The 17,853-nt window shown below is 34.0% G+C and overlaps 1 protein-coding gene across 1 annotated transcript in view; it reads right to left on the bottom strand.

The window, feature by feature from the left end:
* LOC126739393 (laminin subunit alpha) overlaps window positions 1–17,853 on the bottom strand; it is a 328,515-nt gene that overhangs the window by 68,577 nt on the left and 242,085 nt on the right. Inside the window, exons 36-41 of the mRNA XM_050445058.1 lie at window positions 10,126–10,314; window positions 9,887–10,072; window positions 9,711–9,836; window positions 9,413–9,653; window positions 9,117–9,291; window positions 8,686–9,058 (exon numbers count right to left, since the gene is read on the bottom strand). Coding sequence (XP_050301015.1) covers window positions 8,686–9,058; window positions 9,117–9,291; window positions 9,413–9,653; window positions 9,711–9,836; window positions 9,887–10,072; window positions 10,126–10,314 — 1,290 coding nt within the window. The remainder of the gene's footprint in view (window positions 1–8,685; window positions 9,059–9,116; window positions 9,292–9,412; window positions 9,654–9,710; window positions 9,837–9,886; window positions 10,073–10,125; window positions 10,315–17,853) is intronic.

The following is a 17,853-nucleotide window of genomic DNA, read 5'->3' as shown; positions in this document are numbered from 1 at the left end:
TTTTTTTATTTGTGACTTTTTTGTAAAACTTTTGTTTTACAAAAAAGTGATACTGGGTCGCGAAAATCGCAAAGCTATATCTTAAAAAATGACAGAGATACCCTGCAATCTCATCCAAAATGAGACACAGTATACATACTATTTTGATTTTGTAGGCATGATATTTACGTAATTTTAATATTTTGTGAATGGTACTTTTAGAGACGCCCAATGCGGTAGCAATTTATCGAACAGATGCATTAGCTTCCATATCAACATGACCCAATACTGCAATAATTTCTACCACTTCATTTCTCACTGGATGCTGAACTTCACACCCAAATAGCCATCATACGTTCTGGGTACGTATTTATGTCCATATTTATTGTCATATTTATGTCCATACGTCCATTGTTATAAAAATAACGTATTTAGTACGCACTTTTGGATACGTAGGTCGTACGTACATTACTTACGTCTCGCGGACATACAGTGTGGTGACTTTAACTGGAATAAATTCAGTTAAAATTCCTGAGACCTGTCGATTTTTGTTTACTTTTTTCACATTTCAAGATAGTTTTTGTATTTTTTCACCTACAGGGGTGGTCCAAATTAACCCCAACTTTTTTTTTTCAAATCGAAAGCCACTTTTTTAAACTCTCATTGAAAAGAGCCCTTTTCCTTGATTAAATTGCCCTGTTTACTTTTGTGATTATCTAAGGAAGAAATGCAAAAAAAAACCATTAAATTATTAAAAGTTGCGTTTAATGTATAAGATGCTCAAAATGAGCACCATTTACTTGTTGGCAAAGCCCAAGACGATAATAAAATTCGTTTCTGACATTTTCTAACACTTCTGGAGATATTTGTCGGATTTCTTGCCTAATACGTTCTCTGAGTTCGTCTAGGTTTCCTGGTTTGCTCATATAAATATGACTTTTCAAATGTCCCCACAGAAAAAAATCAAGTGGAGTGAGATCGGGAGAACGTGCCGGCCACTCGATTGCACCCCTTCTACCAATCCATCTGTTTGGAAAATTGTCATCTAAATACTGGCGTACATTAAGGGCATAATGTGGGGGAGCACCATCTTCGAACTGACTCGGATATAAGACACGTAAGACTGGAACTAGTTCATGTTCAAGAAATTCTAGATATCTTTCCCCAGTTAAAGTATCATTGAAGAATATGGGCCCTATAACTTGCCTGCCAATAATTATGCCAGCCCAAACATTAGTTTTCTGGGGATATTGTGTATTAGTTTCCCTTACCCAGTGTGGGTTCTCGTCAGACCAGTAGCGACAGTTCTGCTTATTAACATGGCCATTTAGGGTGAATGTAGCCTCATCAGAAAAAAGGATCCACTCCGAAGATATGCGATTTTCGTCAATGGCGTTCATCATTAATTCACAGAACTGAACTCTGCGATCTGGATCGTCTTCCAATAACTCTTGAACAGGTTGCATTTTATAAGGTCATTTGTTTGCACTTTTTAAAATTTTTAGCACATATTTATGATGAATAGAGTTTTCGCGAGCTACTTTTCTGGCTGCAGTTACCGGATTTTCTTCTATCGCTAACAATACATTTAATTGGGTATTTTCATCGATTTTTGAAGACCTTTGTCTTGAAACATCCCTCACGAGCCCAACTTCTCGAAATCTGCTTTCAATTTTACTAACCGTACCTTGGTTAATAGGTGGCAAATCTGGATATTTCTGCCTGAATAAGTGGACAACCTCTAGCTGGGTACGACTTCTGTCCCCATAACCAATCATCATTAAGATTTCAATCTTGTGGGATTCGGATAAATAAGGCATTTTTTCAATATAAGTTAACTTATTTAACAACTAGTTGAAATTCACTTTAACAGTGACACTACAACAATATCAGAAAATATCTCGATACCAATAAAATAAACAAACACGCCAAAAATTTACCAACACAAAATATTTCGAGACTTTTAATAATTTAATGTTTTTGTTTTCGTATTTCTCCTTTAGATAATCACAAAAGTAAATAGGGTAATTTAATCAGGAAAAAGGGCTCTTTTCAATGAGAGTTTAAAAAAAGTGGCTTTCCATTTGAAAAAAAAAGTTGGGGTTAATTTGGACCTCCCCTGTAGGTGAACAAATACAAAAACTATCTTGAAATGTGAAAAAAATAAACAAAAATCGACAGGTCTCAGGAATTTTAACTGAATTTATTCCAGTTAAAGTCACCACACTGTATGTCCATACATGTACATATAAATACTTAGAAAATGTTTTAGCTTCTATGTATGTTAATACAGAAAACTATATGCCAGGAAATATTTTTTTTCAAATATACGTATTTTTAAATACTTCTAAGAACTTAGCACATTGAAAATGTTTTAAGCTTTTAAGTTTTATTTTCAATATTTCTAATTTCCATAGGGTAAACAAAAAAATCATCATTTGCATGCTTCTTTGCTTTGATAGAAAAAGAGAAAGAATTCGGTAGAAATTACACAACAACTGTCAAATGGAGATTCCATTTTTCCAAAGGTCTAAATATACCCTATCAATTTAGTTAATTTACATGTTGATCTGGTCGAAAAGTAATTAGGTATAGCATTTCTAAAAATTATAGATACTGGAGTATTTGTCAAAATAATGTATCAAAATCAACATATCAACCCAGTGTTTTTGTTGCCCCCACTGACTGTCAAATGAGGCGTATAGAATCAAACCCCGCTAACTCCACTTTTGTCCAAAAATGATATTTTGATTTAATTTCACAGCTAATTTGCCAATGAATCTGGTCGTGTGAATCTTAACTTTCAAAACACGCTAAAAGAGGTCTAAAATATGGCAAAAACATCGCGTTTATTTTCAAAACCCGCTAACTCCCTGCACATGTTACAATCAAATCCCGCCAACTCCATTTTGACCAATGACGTTGCTCTATTAGATACGAGCACATGTTTATGTATCATTGCATCAGTTGATGTTTAGATTTCTATCGTGCAGGATCTGAGTTATTGCTTTTAGTGATTTTTATAAATAAGTTTTAAATATAAATATGGATGAGTATAATAAACCCATACAAAAATGTACACCGAACAAAGCCCGAAAATGTTTAGTAAACAAATCCAACCGAAAATCAGAGAAGCAAAAGATTGAGAGGTAAGTCCTATTGTGTAATTTTGGTAAAAATGTGTTTCTAAGTGTATTTTTATATACTCAAGTCAGGATCTTTTTGCAAGTAAGCGTTTTTTTGTCGAAAATCTAAACTAGGACATTTTTTAAAATTGTTAATTGCTACTTTGATAACTACAATTAGGGTCACATTAAAATTTGTTAAAATAAGAATGTATAAGTTTAATTTTGTATAATTTGTAAGTAAAATGAAAAGCCGGTTCGTTGTAATCTCAATAATATGTCACTTTCAACTTATTTTTAGATACAAGCCTAAAAGACCACCGGGTGTCCCAAGCTGTAATCATGCAACGAAGAGCTTCCGATGCAGCACTCTAACCAAATTTGACATATCTGATTTTCACTCAAAGTTTTATGCTACTCCTGCAAAAATTGATCAAGATAATTATATTGTGAAGTATACCAACGTTCAATTGCCAAAGCGGAAGCGCCCAAAGAATAGTTTGAGGCAAGTGAGAAAATTAAGTTACAAATTTTTTGTAAGGAATAGAAGCGGAAAAATAATTCCAGTTTGCAAACCTGCGTTTCTGAGTATACTGGATATTAATAAAGATAGAGTTTATGGAGTTTTAAAAAGACATTTTGAAAGTGGGCAAATGGCACATGAAAACCGGGGTGGAGATCATAAAAGCAAGAAATATCAATGTAGGCGAGAGACAATTCAGTTCTTTTTGGAATCTTTCAAATGTCAGGATTCACATTATTGCAGGTCAAAGAGTTCTTGTCGTGTATATTTGCCGTCAGAACTAAACATCAGAAAACTGTACCAAATGTATTCAAATTCAGCACTTGACAATGTCAGTGTTAAAGAATAATTTTTTAGACGTGAATTTTGTACAAAATATAACATTGGCTTCGGTTCTCCGAGGACTGATGTATGTTCCACATGCATTCAGATAAGTGAAAAAATAAAGCTGGCGAGAGATGATCCTCCTAGAAAAGCTACACTGATGGCTGAAAAAACAGTGCATAAACTTAAGGCACGAGCTTTTTTTGCATTACTAAAGGAAGAAAAGCCTGAAATGATAACATTATCATTTGACTGCCAAAAGAATTTGCCAGTTCCAAAACTTCCAGACCAACAGGCATATTTTTCAAAGCAATATAACTTCTACAATTTTACTATTGTCTGTGGTAGTTCCAAGACCACGTTAACTTCAGAAAACGTGTTTTGTTATTGTTGGAATGAAACTGTTCGGCCGAAAAGCTCTAATGAAATTGCTAGTGCTGTTTTCCATCGGCTCATAAACATGAATTTGGAGAGTAAAACGCACATTAGACTTTTTGCTGATGGTTGTGGTGGCCAAAACAAAAACACCACCATGATGGGAATGTGTTCAAATTGGCTGGAATGTTATGCGCCACCAAATATTAAGAAACTTGAGATAATTTTTCCTGTAGTTGGACACAGTTTTATACCACCCGACAGGGTGTTTGGAAATATCGAGAAAGCTATAAGAAAAAAAGAGATAATTACGACCCCACAGCAATATATTGAACACATAAGACAATATGCCACAGTATTAAAAATGGGTGACGATGTCCCTGTTTTGGATTGGAAGAAGGAATCCCAAAATATACTAAAGCCACCTGGAGCATGGCACTTTAAATTTAATCCTTCGAAACGGTTTAAAATAACTCTTGACAAAAATCGAATTACGAAAGTTCAAGGTGAAGTAAACTACAGAACTGAATTAGGCAATCCTAGAAGTGTTACGAAGAAAAATAAGCAAATCAAATCAATGAATCCTCAACAACTTCCTGTGAACGTTCCTGTCAAACAAGATAAAATTATAGCAGTAAGTAAATTATTAGAATCACACTATGGCGAAAACTGGAGGCTTAACGAAGATTTTGATTTTTTCGTAAATATTGAACTTCGCCAACCAGATCAAGCTGATGCTAATGAAGAGCTTCCAGATTTGCAGTGCGAACCAGTTGAAGAGCTGGGATCTCTGTCTATTTAAAAAATGTGTTCTAAAAGAATTTGTGTTTTATTCAAAATGTTTCCGTTAAAATTTATAGAATTACAATTTCTGTTAATTAAAATAAACATGATTTAAGACATACTACGTTTTTATTTTTATAGTGAAGTAAGTTAAAAAAGTAACTAAAGAAGCTCTACCTATTTGCTGCGTATTTCGGACCCTGAATCAGAATCAAAACCCGCTATATCCATTTTTCACAATCAAAAGCCGCTAACTCCAAACAAAAACCTAAATATTTAGCCTAAAACTTAGAGCCATGGTGGATTTTTTACCAATACTTAGATATTTTTATATAAAAAATTTAAATTAAAAATATTTGGCAATCAAATATCAAAAAATAATCTAGCTAACGGTTTTTCTCAATTCCTGTAAAATTTTGCATTTTGGAGTTAGCGGGGTTTGATTCTATACGCCTCAAATAAGTAATTGGCAAAATTACGAAGTTGACACTGTTGACAGTGTTTGAGACAAGTGACAGAAGCGAGAACGAACGCCCTCTTTCAGTCGGCTAGAAAATATTGGCGTCATGGCGTGGGTTGTCCTTTTGTAATAAAAGTTTGCAATCCTGTGCATTTTGGATTTATCAAAGTATTCGGCTTATAACAACATTTTTTTATTACATTTGAAGTTCACTGTTGTTAGTTTCACTGTACACTCAGTGATAGGAAGGATCTACTACGATCTATCTTAATTCATGCTAAGAGCATATACAGGGTGGCCCATCGAAAACGTACCGCAAAGCATTACAGGGTGGGAAAAAAGTTTATAGCAAAATCCAAAAATACGCTAAGTATATTTGTCAGGGGGACAACTTTTGATATAAAAACCATTTCAAAAAACTCAACCCCCTAAGCAGGGATGACATCCCTTAAATCTTTTCAAATGGGATGGGAAATCAAGTGGTACCTCTTTAAAAGGGCATTGCCATTCCCTATACAACACTGCTTAGTTTTTAAAAATCGAGTCACTCATTCAATAAATATGGGCTCTTGAAAGTTAAACAATAATTTGTGATGAAAAATGCAAAAAGCGATTTAATGCTTACCATGTTATTCAAGTAAATGCTCGGAGTGTTATCCGCCAACGTTCATAGAGTGATACAAATTATCTTCAAATCATTGGCGAATGTTTAGAAGCATTTGCGGTGTCAGTTCGCGATATACGTTAATAATTCTTCTTCGCAACTCTTCTAATGTAGCAGGTGGAATTTTTGTAAACTACGGTTTTTTTGTGTCCCCACAAAAAAAAAATATGGGACTTAAGTCGGGTGACCAAGGTGGCCACTCACCCCTTCGTCCTATCCAGCGTTCTGGAAATCTGTCATATAAATATTTGCGTGCATTTAGTAAGAAATAAGAAGGAGCTCCATCTTGTTGGAAAATAAATTCTTGTTTATTGTATACGCGATCCTCTTCTATGATATTTGTTAGAGCTGGGTCGATGGCATTTTGTAACAAATCTAAGTACATATCGCCTGCTAAATTTCCTGATAATTAAAAAGGGCCCACAATGGAATTTTCAAAAATACCAGCCTATACATTTAACTTCTGGGGGTGTTGTGTGTGTGTTTCGTGGAAAATCCTTGGATTGCTGTCAGCCTACGGCAAATGTGGCGATTCACTAAACCATTTAGGAAGAAAGAACAGTCGTCCGAAAAACACACATTAAATACTAAAACTTCGCAAAACTGCAGGCGACGATCAAAGTCGTCTTCATTCAATTCTTGCACTAAGCGAATTTTATAGGGATGGAATTTGTAATTCTTCAATACCCTTTGGACACTTATTCGAGATACATCCGTTGCAATGGCCAATTGTCTTCTACTTAGCGTACTATCTATTGCAACTTCCCCCAATACTATAATCTTCATAGCTTCATGAAACTCTGCATTTTCAATATTCCTCTTTTTGTTATGAACTGGATCTGTTTCATGAAACTTTGCAACCAATTCCCGAACGATTTTCCCAGAGAGATGTTTCTCAGGATGCCGTTGATTAAATAAATCCGCAACTGATTAAACTCCGATTTCCACACTCATTGTTTAAAAAAAAAACTCAATAATCTCCACTCTTTCTGCAATTGAGTACACTATAATTAATAATAAATTTAAAGGTTCAAAATTTTTTTAAACACTTTAACCACAAATCAGGTATCTAGCAAAACTACTGACCTAATTTAAACGTGAAGAAAGAAACCGGATATTTTTATTCACTAAATGTGTTCTGGCATTCTTATCGTTTGTTTACTTGAAATTATTAAATTAGTGTTTCGACTTGAAGATGATTGATTTTGAAAAACTAAGCAGCGTTGTATAGGGAATGGCAAGACTTTTTCAGGAGGTATCACTTGACCCTCTGTCCTATTTGAAAAAAAATAGGGGATGTCACCCCCGCTTAGGGGGTTGAGTTTTTTGAAGTGGTTTTTATGTCAAAAGTTGTCCTCCTGACAAACATACTTGACGTATTTTTGGATTTTGCTGCAAAGTTTTTTCCCACCCTGTAATGCCTTGCGGTACGTTTTCGATGGGCCATCCTGTATATTCATTTTAGTGGGAATACATTTATATTACTTATTTGATAATTTGGCTTATTTTAAAATATTATTTTAAGGTTCAGCACTTCAAGCAGGGATTGGAACCACAAAGAAAATTGAAGACTGTATTCCACAATAGTTGCGAAGAACAAATGATATTTGTTTTATGTACTTTCTTAAACGTTAATTTTTTGTTTGGTTTTTAGACATATACATGTTGTGTTTTATATTTTTATATATTTTGTTTATAATATATATAGTTTAAGTTTTTATAAATAAGTTATTTTTTCTCGTACGTATGACGTTCAATCCTGCGGAAAGTGGACGTCCTCTATACGTCCAAATTATGTAATACGTCTTTTGGGATCTGGACGTATTCTACATTATGTCGTGGAGTACGTACAAAATACGTCTTTAGTACGTATCTGTGCTGTTTGGGATGTTTTCTGTTTTGTACTGACCCCGCTTCTTAAAACCTTTTCATCAAATCTATTACATAAGGATGATTTACCTTTTTATCCAGATGATTACCATTAAAAGCACGTGCTGCTGCTCTAGCAGACTTATTTTGTTGATAATAAAGACCCACCAACTCAATTCTTTATTGCAGCGTATAAACCATTGTTATCAATACTATCAATATGACCGGGACTAGGTTAAACAAATACTTCGAGCTACTGTTGTTATTGCTTATTGCACTTTAATAAAACACGGATACCAAAATAGAAGTATCTAAACCAACGAAAGTCAAAATAACTTAAATTTTCGGAATGCATTTTTTTTATGACTAGAGATAACACCTGGATAATTTATAAAAAAGGAAATTTATGCAAGCAAAAATATTGCAAGATTTAAACTGTTAAAGAATATCATCCGCACTTATTCATATTTCTTAAGAACCATAATACCACCAGAATAAAATCACCTTTAATTCAAGGTACCACTCGACTCCCATTCCCATTTAAAAAAAATGGTATGGGGACTCTGTATAAATAAATTCATACCGTTCGATGATAAACTGCCTCCAAACATTATCGGCGACAAACTTTTCAGAGTTAACTTGTTCAGGCCCATTTCCAATGTCCAGTTTCAGTACCGGATATCCGTTTTGCACTACCAAAGCCATATAATCATCTGTCTTCGTCTTTCTGAGATTTGTCCCGTTAGGATTTCCCAAGTAAAAGATAAGACCGTTGGGCTTATCAGTTCTGAAATACCCACTGATCTTGGTGGAAGTAGTGAGATCCTCGATATTGTCCGGATTCCTGAGCTCCAAAGTGGTGTTCGAGAAGAACTTGACTCCGATTTTAAGTCTATTTGCCAAATCTCTGGCCAGTTGTATTTGGTTGTTTAACTTATTGATTTTGTTATTTACGTCTACAAAAAACAGGCACAGTGAAAATTTAGTAGCAATAATAAAAAAAATTATATATACCTTCAGAGGTTTGATTTCTCTTTCTCTGCTTCTCGGGCAACTCATCCAACTCATCAATTATATTCGGCAACATTTCATTCACTTGCATGATTTGACTTCTGGTTTGGTCCAAATTTCTTTTGACGTCGTCTAAACGCTTTGGGAGCTCCACTGCTTGACTCTTTTCTTCTGGGAGCTAAAATATATAATAATCAATTTTAATGTTCACGCACTTATTTATAAACTTTTAGGCATTAGTCTATGATATCATTTATGTGTGCAATAATACAAACAATAAATACTACTATAAAACCTACCTGCACGAAATCTGTCTTAATTTTTTCATCGACTTTATTAGTATAATCAATGGCCTTATCAGCCATATCAGAAGCATTTTTGAAACTTTTATCCAATGGAGGCAAATCAATTTTATCCAGAATCTGCTCGATTCCTTGTAGAATAACCTCGTTGCTTCCTTGTGATGCCTTCAGAGGACCAAACGCAACTATGGCTTGTCTTAGAAGCGGTTTCAGTTCTTCGGAAATGTTTTGGTAAAGTCTGTAATAAAGCATGAATAAATGAACTAGCAAGATACCAAGATATCTCTAAGCTTACTTGTGGGCATCATCTAATGCTATACTTGAATTAGAATCAGCTTCTGTTGTCCGTTTACTTACGGTTCTCAAGAGGTTCACAGCATGATCAGTGTCATTTTTAGCCACATCAGTTGCGTTCCTTGCCCTAAAAATATCTAATGCTTAAATGTGCTTAGCAATTAAATAGCAATGTACCTTTTAACAGCTTCAGCAATATCTGTGTAAGCTCTGGCAGCTTTAATGGCATCGTTGGAGTCGAGTTGACTGTCTGACAAAATGTTTTGGAGTTTTTCCACTTTGTCTGATAAGTCGTCTGCATGTTTTTGCACGTTCGGTTTAAGTTCTTTTATTTGTTTGATTTCATCGTCGTTGGTATCCAGTCTAATAAAAATGATAATTACAATGCTTGAAATATTTCGTTAAAGCCACCTTACCTAGCTTGGAATTCCGCATTTCTGGTTTCTAATTGATCAGGAGAGTCCTCTAGCTCTTTCAGTTTGCCAATGGTGGTGTCTAGTAGATTTGAGGCGTTCTTCAGGAGGGTCTCGGAATTATCCAAATTTTCTTTGGATAAGGTTATCTGGTTTTGGATGTTGTCCAACTTTCCTTCCAGTCTATCTTTTCTGTAAGGTGAATGAAACATGTATTTAGTACCTACACATTACAAACAGCAGCAAGCTGGTGAACAAGCAAGGTGAGGGCAAAAACAAACATGATAAACTATACATTTAAAATTTAAAAGAAATTCTAATAACTAATAACTAAAACAGGAAGAAAAACAGATAGAAAGAATTCACTTATCTACACTTAAACTTGTATAGTCTTCCACCATTAATACATATTAAGTTATATATTTCGTAGATGTTTTAGTGTTTTAGTTAAGTGTTTTAAGTATAGAATATATCAAACTGAGTGGTAAATATTTGGTGACATCAGTAGCATTCTTCTTAGTGATAAAGGGCTGACTATAGGTTTAGTTTAAAGAAATCATAGTTTAAAGTTCCTAAATTAATCTAATTTGTTAGCAGCAGCGTTGTGACATTTAAATAAAAAAACCCTAAATAATCACAAAACGTTTAATAATATAGAACCATAGATTTCTTGCCGACCCTCTTTTTATATATTTTATAATTGTTTATATTTTCCAGGCATTTGGGGTAATTTTAAATAATATACAAGGCTTTTGAAGATCCCTCCAAACTAGTTTAAGCTATTTCTTGTGGATTATTCGAATATTTTGACGCCCTTGTAAATTTACCGTCATTCTCTTTATGTTCCAGAGTTTTGAATTAAATTTTCCATTTCAACCTATTAACAATCCTGTTCCAGGCTTTTGGATTAATTTCCCCGTCTTTGAAGTTATTTTAAGCTTAATCCAAGGTACATAAAGCCATTTCTTCCTGGGAAATATTTATAGGCATTTGAAGCCATTTTCAATTCCTTCCAGACTTTTAGAGTAATTTTAAATTTAATTCCAGGCTTCTTAAGCTCCCTTCAAGCGTTTTGAAGTGACTTTTTCTGATTTATTGGAACACTTTGGTGTCCTTGCAACTTTACAGTCATTCTTTATGTAATGCAGAAATTTCAAGCTATTTTTATATATTTTATAATTATTTATATCTTCTAGGCATTTGGGTTGACTTTAAATTTTATTCCAGGCTTATGAAGCTCCCACCAAAGTAATTTAAGCCATTTTTTGTAGATTATTGGAGAATTTGGTGCCCTTGTCAATTTACCGACATTCTCTACAGGGTGTTTCAGAACTATGGGATCAAACTTCTGGGGGTTGTTCAGTGCAACAGAAAAATCCATTTGAGTATAGGAACCCATTTTCGGAAATGCGTCACTACGCCACTACGGTCCTAAGACGCGTTAAAATTTATAAAAAACATTAATTACCTAAGTAGGATCTGCTGCATTTATTTTTACCTTTTGTACATGATACCATAACAACAATTGTTTAAAATCAACGCTTATCAATGTCAATTCTCAATGTCCTGTTTAAAAATTTTATAGCTTACAATTTTTAAACATTTATTGCCAATGGAAAACTTTACCAATCAAGAATTGGCGGATATGCATTTGGCATACGGAGCAACAAACTGCAATGCACGAGCAGCATCGCGGTTGTATCATGAACGTTATCCCGAACGACAGCATCCTGGATACAAAAAGTTTATTGCGGATCATCGGCGGCTCGTTGAGACAGGCGTGTTTAAGACCAAGATGCAAGATGGTGTTGCTCGAACCGTATAACACGAGCAACAACTCCATCCTTACCACTTCCAGAAAGTTCAAGGTATGACTGCAGCCGATTATCATCCTAGAGTTCAATTTTGTCGATGGCTTCTGGATCACATCATTGCACAACCAAATTTTTTACGATATATTTGGTGGACCGATGAAGCCTCTTTCATTCGTAGGCATAGCCATGTTTGGAACGAAGAAAATCCCTATGCAATTTTTCCAAGAAAACATCAGAATTGTTGGTCTCTCAACATATAGGGAGGCATTGTTGATGATTACTTAATTGGGCCATACCTTCTACCGGAACGGTTAACAGGACCTATTTATCTGCGTTTCTTGGAGGAAGTTCTCCCAGAACTCCTTGAAAATGTTCCACTAAACGTTAGATAGCAAATGTGGTTTCAGCATGATGGAGCGCCGGCTCACTTTGCTGTACAAGTACGCGAGTATTTGGCTCAGCGGTTTGGGCACCGTTGGATTGCCAGAGGTGGAGCAGTTTCTTGGCCTCCTAGGTCACCCGATTTAACGTCGCTCGATTTTTTCTTGTGGGGACATGTAAAGTCTTTAGTCTACGAAACTCCAGTAGAAACAGAGCTAGACTTAATTGGACGAATAACAGCAGCATTTGAAATCATTCAAAACGAGGATCAAATTTTTAGTGTAGTCCGCCGAAACCATGTGCGGCGTTTAAATCAGTGTATTGAGGTTGGAGGAAGACATTTTGAACAATTGTTGTGATGGTATCATATACAAAAGTAAAAATAAATGCATCAGATCCTATTTAGGTAATTAATATTTTTTCTAAATTTAAACGCGTCTTAGGGCCGTAGTGGCGTAGTGACACATTTCCGGACATGGATTCCTATACTCAAATGGATTGTACTGTTGCACTGAACAACCCCTAGAAGTTTGATGCCATAGTTCTGAAACACCCTGTATATGTTCCAGAGATTTGAAGTCAATTTTCCACTTCCACCGTCATTTCTTCCTGGGAAAGGCCTGGAGTAGTATATAAAACGGTTTTAAATTCCTTCCAAGATTTGAAAAATGATTTTGACTGCCTGGAAAACCTGATTTTATGCTCTCGGTAGGTTAGAACAGTCTGCCATACAGTTGGATGTCTTAAAATATGCGTATAAGCACTGAAACAGGGCTCTAAATGCAAAAAGATTTTGAAATAACTTTAGCTAAAACCCGACACACATTATGCAAGAATTTCAACTGCATTTAAGAATACAATTGCCTGGAAAAACTCGAAATTTTTTAAAAGGTATGAAAATAACTGCAACCGCTTAAATCAACGTAACATCAATCTGACGGATGTCATTTATCCAGATTTTGGAGAAGCATTCGATAAGGTTTCATCTACAATATTGTGTGAAAATTTGGATAAAGAGTATGGACTGTATGTTAGCTTTTTAAAAAGCATATCTCTGGCATCATCAGCACAGAGTAAGTTTGAGGAGTTTTAAACATTTGCCTTTAAAACTACATCTGGAGTACCTCAAGCAGACTACATCTAGAATACCTAATTTAGGGCCACTGTTGTTTCTATACTCTACATAAATAGTTATAAAAAAAAATCCTTTTTGCTGAATGCGGAAGGCTATATAATAAAAAGTATTGACGACTGCCTTATTTTACAAAATTATATCGAAAATATTGTTAAATGGTCTGAGGAAAATGGGCTTTATTTTTAATACAAGCAAATGTTTTATTCTTACCTATACTAGAACGCTATCTCTAATAACTTAACCCTACTAGCTAGGCCTGCTTGTTGTTTACGCATAAGATCCTTCATAATAATACAGATTGTTCATTTCTTCTCGAAAAATTGCTTTTAACGGTAAATATTCATAACAATAGAGATTTAGGAACTTTTTATATAAAAAAACAAATACCAATTTAGGTAAAAAGTCGCCAATTTTTCGAATATCCAGTGCCGCCAACCTACTATTTCATATTGACATATTTTACGAACCATTTGGGAAATTTAAAAAAAATATATCTGATGTAGAATACTTTTAAGTTTTTTTTCTTTTTAGTTTTTTTTTTTTTTGAGTTATCTAATGTGTTATCTGGAGGGCAAAGAATCTATGTTTTTTAAATTTTGTAATATGTAGTGCTTACTGTGCTTATTAGTCATTAAGGACCAATTGTAATCATTTAATGGACTTTGTGTCTGTAGATTGCATAAATAAATAAATAAATAAATACTCTAAGAAAAATAGTATATTGTCACGTGTCTCACAAATTATTTCAAATTCAAATTTGTTAGGCAGTCTTGATTTTAAAGTTTTAAACAACAACAAAAACTCTTTAGATCTGATAGGTTACAGAATCCCTGTTAAATTAATTGATGAAAAAGAAACCTATCAGGCAGGCTTCGTAGATTCTCTGCTCAGTTGTCGCAATCATACTCTCTCACTCCAAAGTAAATGTTATCCAAATTATTTTTATCCAAATTATCTTTAATGATCCTACTTATAGCGTCAGAAATTCGGGTATTTTTTCTATTTTTGTTGTGGCTAACAACAACCTTCAACTAGACTCACTCCTCCATAATATTTCTAGATTATATAATCAAATTCAAAATAATATTGATATCTTTAGTTTTTGTTAACTCTAAAAACATTAAAGTAATTTAAAAATAGTTTTTCCTTCTGATTTAAGTTTCAGAGATATTTGTACTTAGTAATACATGATAAATCTGTTAAGTGTATAATAACTAATGTAATATTTGAATCTAGTCGGCCCTATTTTTTTGTATTAATTTATGCAGTTAATTTTTTAATTTTATATTTTTTAAGCTTGAAAAGTACCAGAATAGATGCTGTAACTTATGGGTAGTATCTTTTATTACATATAATGATATGGCTTGGTCTAAAAGACTGTGAAATTTTATACAAAACAAATCAAGACAATTATCGATAGTTACATCTAAAGAAGTCTGACCAATTATATGATATTTCATTTAGTTCTCATATATTCAGATGTTCTATCAGGTCTCATATATCCTCTTGAAGTTCATGAAAAAAAAACACCCAGTATACAGGGTGTTTCCTAACTACCGTACGAAACTATACAGGGTGAATCGTTAGGTCGTTTTATGAAAAAGAGTTCCTATGAACGTATGTCGGGAGTTGCTTTGTTTCTGAGATAAAGGGCGATGAAGGTTCAAAAAAATAACGGTATTTTAAAAATACTATAACTATCTTAAACCGATTTGGTTGAAATTTGGTTCAGTTATTTGAAGTTATAAGACGCTTCTTTAGCTGTAACTAGATTGAAATTATTAGGTCCAGTGGCGTGTCAGTGAGGCAATAATTAATTGTTTTGCAGCTTTTTATTTATTTTTGTATTTAAGCAACTAAAAAAACAACTTTTTCGTATCTTATCTTGTTATCTTCATATTTGGCTTTGTTTTCGAGAAAAAAATTTAAAGTATCTTTAACTCATTCTTAAAATTATCCATGGACGACAACATGAAATAAAAACCAATTAATTCGATAAACAATTTCGACCTGAAAGTACATGAGCAAAATGTCCTTCCTCCAATGCACGACTTTTTGGTCTCTTGTGTCTTGTTTACTATGATAATAAACATTCAACTTCTACGATTTTTATTATCAGATTTTTGAAATACAACAAAATAACAAATACATTGCTTCTTATGACAAATAATTGGCAAGTCCATTCAAGTACCTCCTTTGTACCTACCTGCTTTGGAGACCAGCTGACAGTGATAGAATTGCTATAAGTAAAATTCAGCTGTTAATTAGCAGTGATTCATTATTCCATCATGAATAATTTTACTAACCATAAAATGACCGACATGCACTTTATTTATGGATTAGCAAATGGAAATGCGGAGGCAGCACGAAGACTTTACCAGGACAGATATCCTAACAGAGTAATTCCATGTGCAAAAACATTTAGAAAATTACATGCAAGATTATGTGAAACTGGGAGTTTTAATAAAAATATGGGTGTTGGAAGACCAGAAACTATAACAACGCCTGAACTGGAAGAAGCTATACTTGATGCGATAGAAGAAGATCCTTCCAATAGTATCAGGAAGATTGCACTGCAGCTTGAAGTCAGTTCAAAAACCGTTTGGAAAGTTCTAAAAAGAAACCTCCTGCATCCATATCACATACAGCGTGTACAAGCTCTACTGCCTCGGGATTTTCATCCAAGATTAATGTTTTGCAGGTGGTTGATTCATACGATGGGCACACAATAATAATTTCCTACCAAATATTTTATGTACGGACGAGGCAAATTTTTCAAGAGATGCTATTATGAACTTCCACAATGATCATTTTTGGGCCGACGAAAATCCCCACGTTATTAAAGAAACTCATTTTCAGCAACAATTTTCACTGAACGTTTGGATAGGAATTATTGGTGACTACCTAATTGGCCCATTTTTTTTACCGGCAAGATTAACAGGTGAATCCTACACGGATTTCTTGCAATACCATTTACCCACTTTATTAGAAGAAGTACCCCTACAAGTAAGAGTCAACATGTGGTTTATGCACGACGGGGCTCCAGCTCATTTCAGTGTTCTTGCTCGTCAGCATCTCGACGTCATCTACCCTAATTGCTGGATTGGACGTGCAGGACCTCAAAATTGGCCGGCTCGCAGTCCTGATATGAATCCCCTGGATAACTATTTATGGGGCCATCTAAAGGCTCTTGTTTATAAAACTCCTGTTCTAGATGTGAATGACTTGAGGAATCGGATAATTGTCAATTGCAATATCATAGGGGATACTCCAGGTATTTTTGAGCGTGTCAGACACTCAATGACAAATCGTTTGCAATCGTGTATTTTATCAGAAGGTGGGCATTTTGCTCATTTACTTTAAGGTCGAAATTGTTTATCGAATTAATTGGTTTTTATTTCATGTTGTCGTCCATGGATAATTTTTAGAATGAGTGAAAGATACTTAAATTTTTTTTTTCGAAAACAAAGCCAGATATGAAGATAATAAGATAAGATACGAAAAAGTTGTATTTTTAGTTTCTTAAATACAAAAATAAATAAAAAGCTGCAAAACAATTAATTATTGGCTCACTGACACGCCACTGGACCTAATAATTTCAATCTAGTTACAGCTAAATAAGCGTCTTATAACTTCAAAGAATTGCACCAAATTTCAACCAAATCGGTTTAAGGATAGTTATAGTATTTTCAAAATACCGTTATTTTTTTGAACCTTCATCATCCTGTATCTCAGAAACAAAGCAACTCCCGACATACGTGCATAGGAACTTTTTTTCATAAAACAACCTAACGATTCACCCTGTATAGTTTCGTACCGTAGTTAGGAAACACCCTGTATATGCAAAAAACATAAATTAATTTATCAAATTCTTACATAACAGAGTAGTTAACTCGAAAACATTAATTATACAAACATCACGATTTCGATATCTCCCACCAAGTTTATTTTAATACTTATCAAAACATACTTCCTTTAGTCGAGGTCATATGGCAACCAGATGTCCTCTTTTATATTTTAGATATAATAAATCTCGTTTTACATCCTATAAATGTGTAGTAATATATTTTAAATCAGTATTCCGTATTTTTCTATAAATGTAAACTAAAATAGGTCTCCGATGTAAATTAAGTCTATTTTTTGTAACAAATGTTCCGGTGTAAACCTAGTCAAAGGTCCTTAAAACGCGATAGTATAACGTCGATTCGCAAAAATAATGTCGATAGTAGTGATATCGATTTAAGAATACAGTAGTTGCTCAAGACAGATAATAAATTTTATACATTTTTTTGAGTTTATAGTTAGTGTTTTGATAAAAAACGGTTAATACCTCTATAATAAAAGCTCTTAAAATACGAAAATAAATCAGTGTCGATACAAGAAAACAACCCTATCGCCAGA

This window comes from Anthonomus grandis, chromosome 8 (assembly GCF_022605725.1).
Source record: "Anthonomus grandis grandis chromosome 8, icAntGran1.3, whole genome shotgun sequence".
NCBI lineage: Eukaryota > Metazoa > Arthropoda > Insecta > Coleoptera > Curculionidae > Anthonomus > Anthonomus grandis.
Note: the sequence above shows the minus strand (reverse complement) of the source record. Positions and strands in the feature narration are given on the sequence as shown.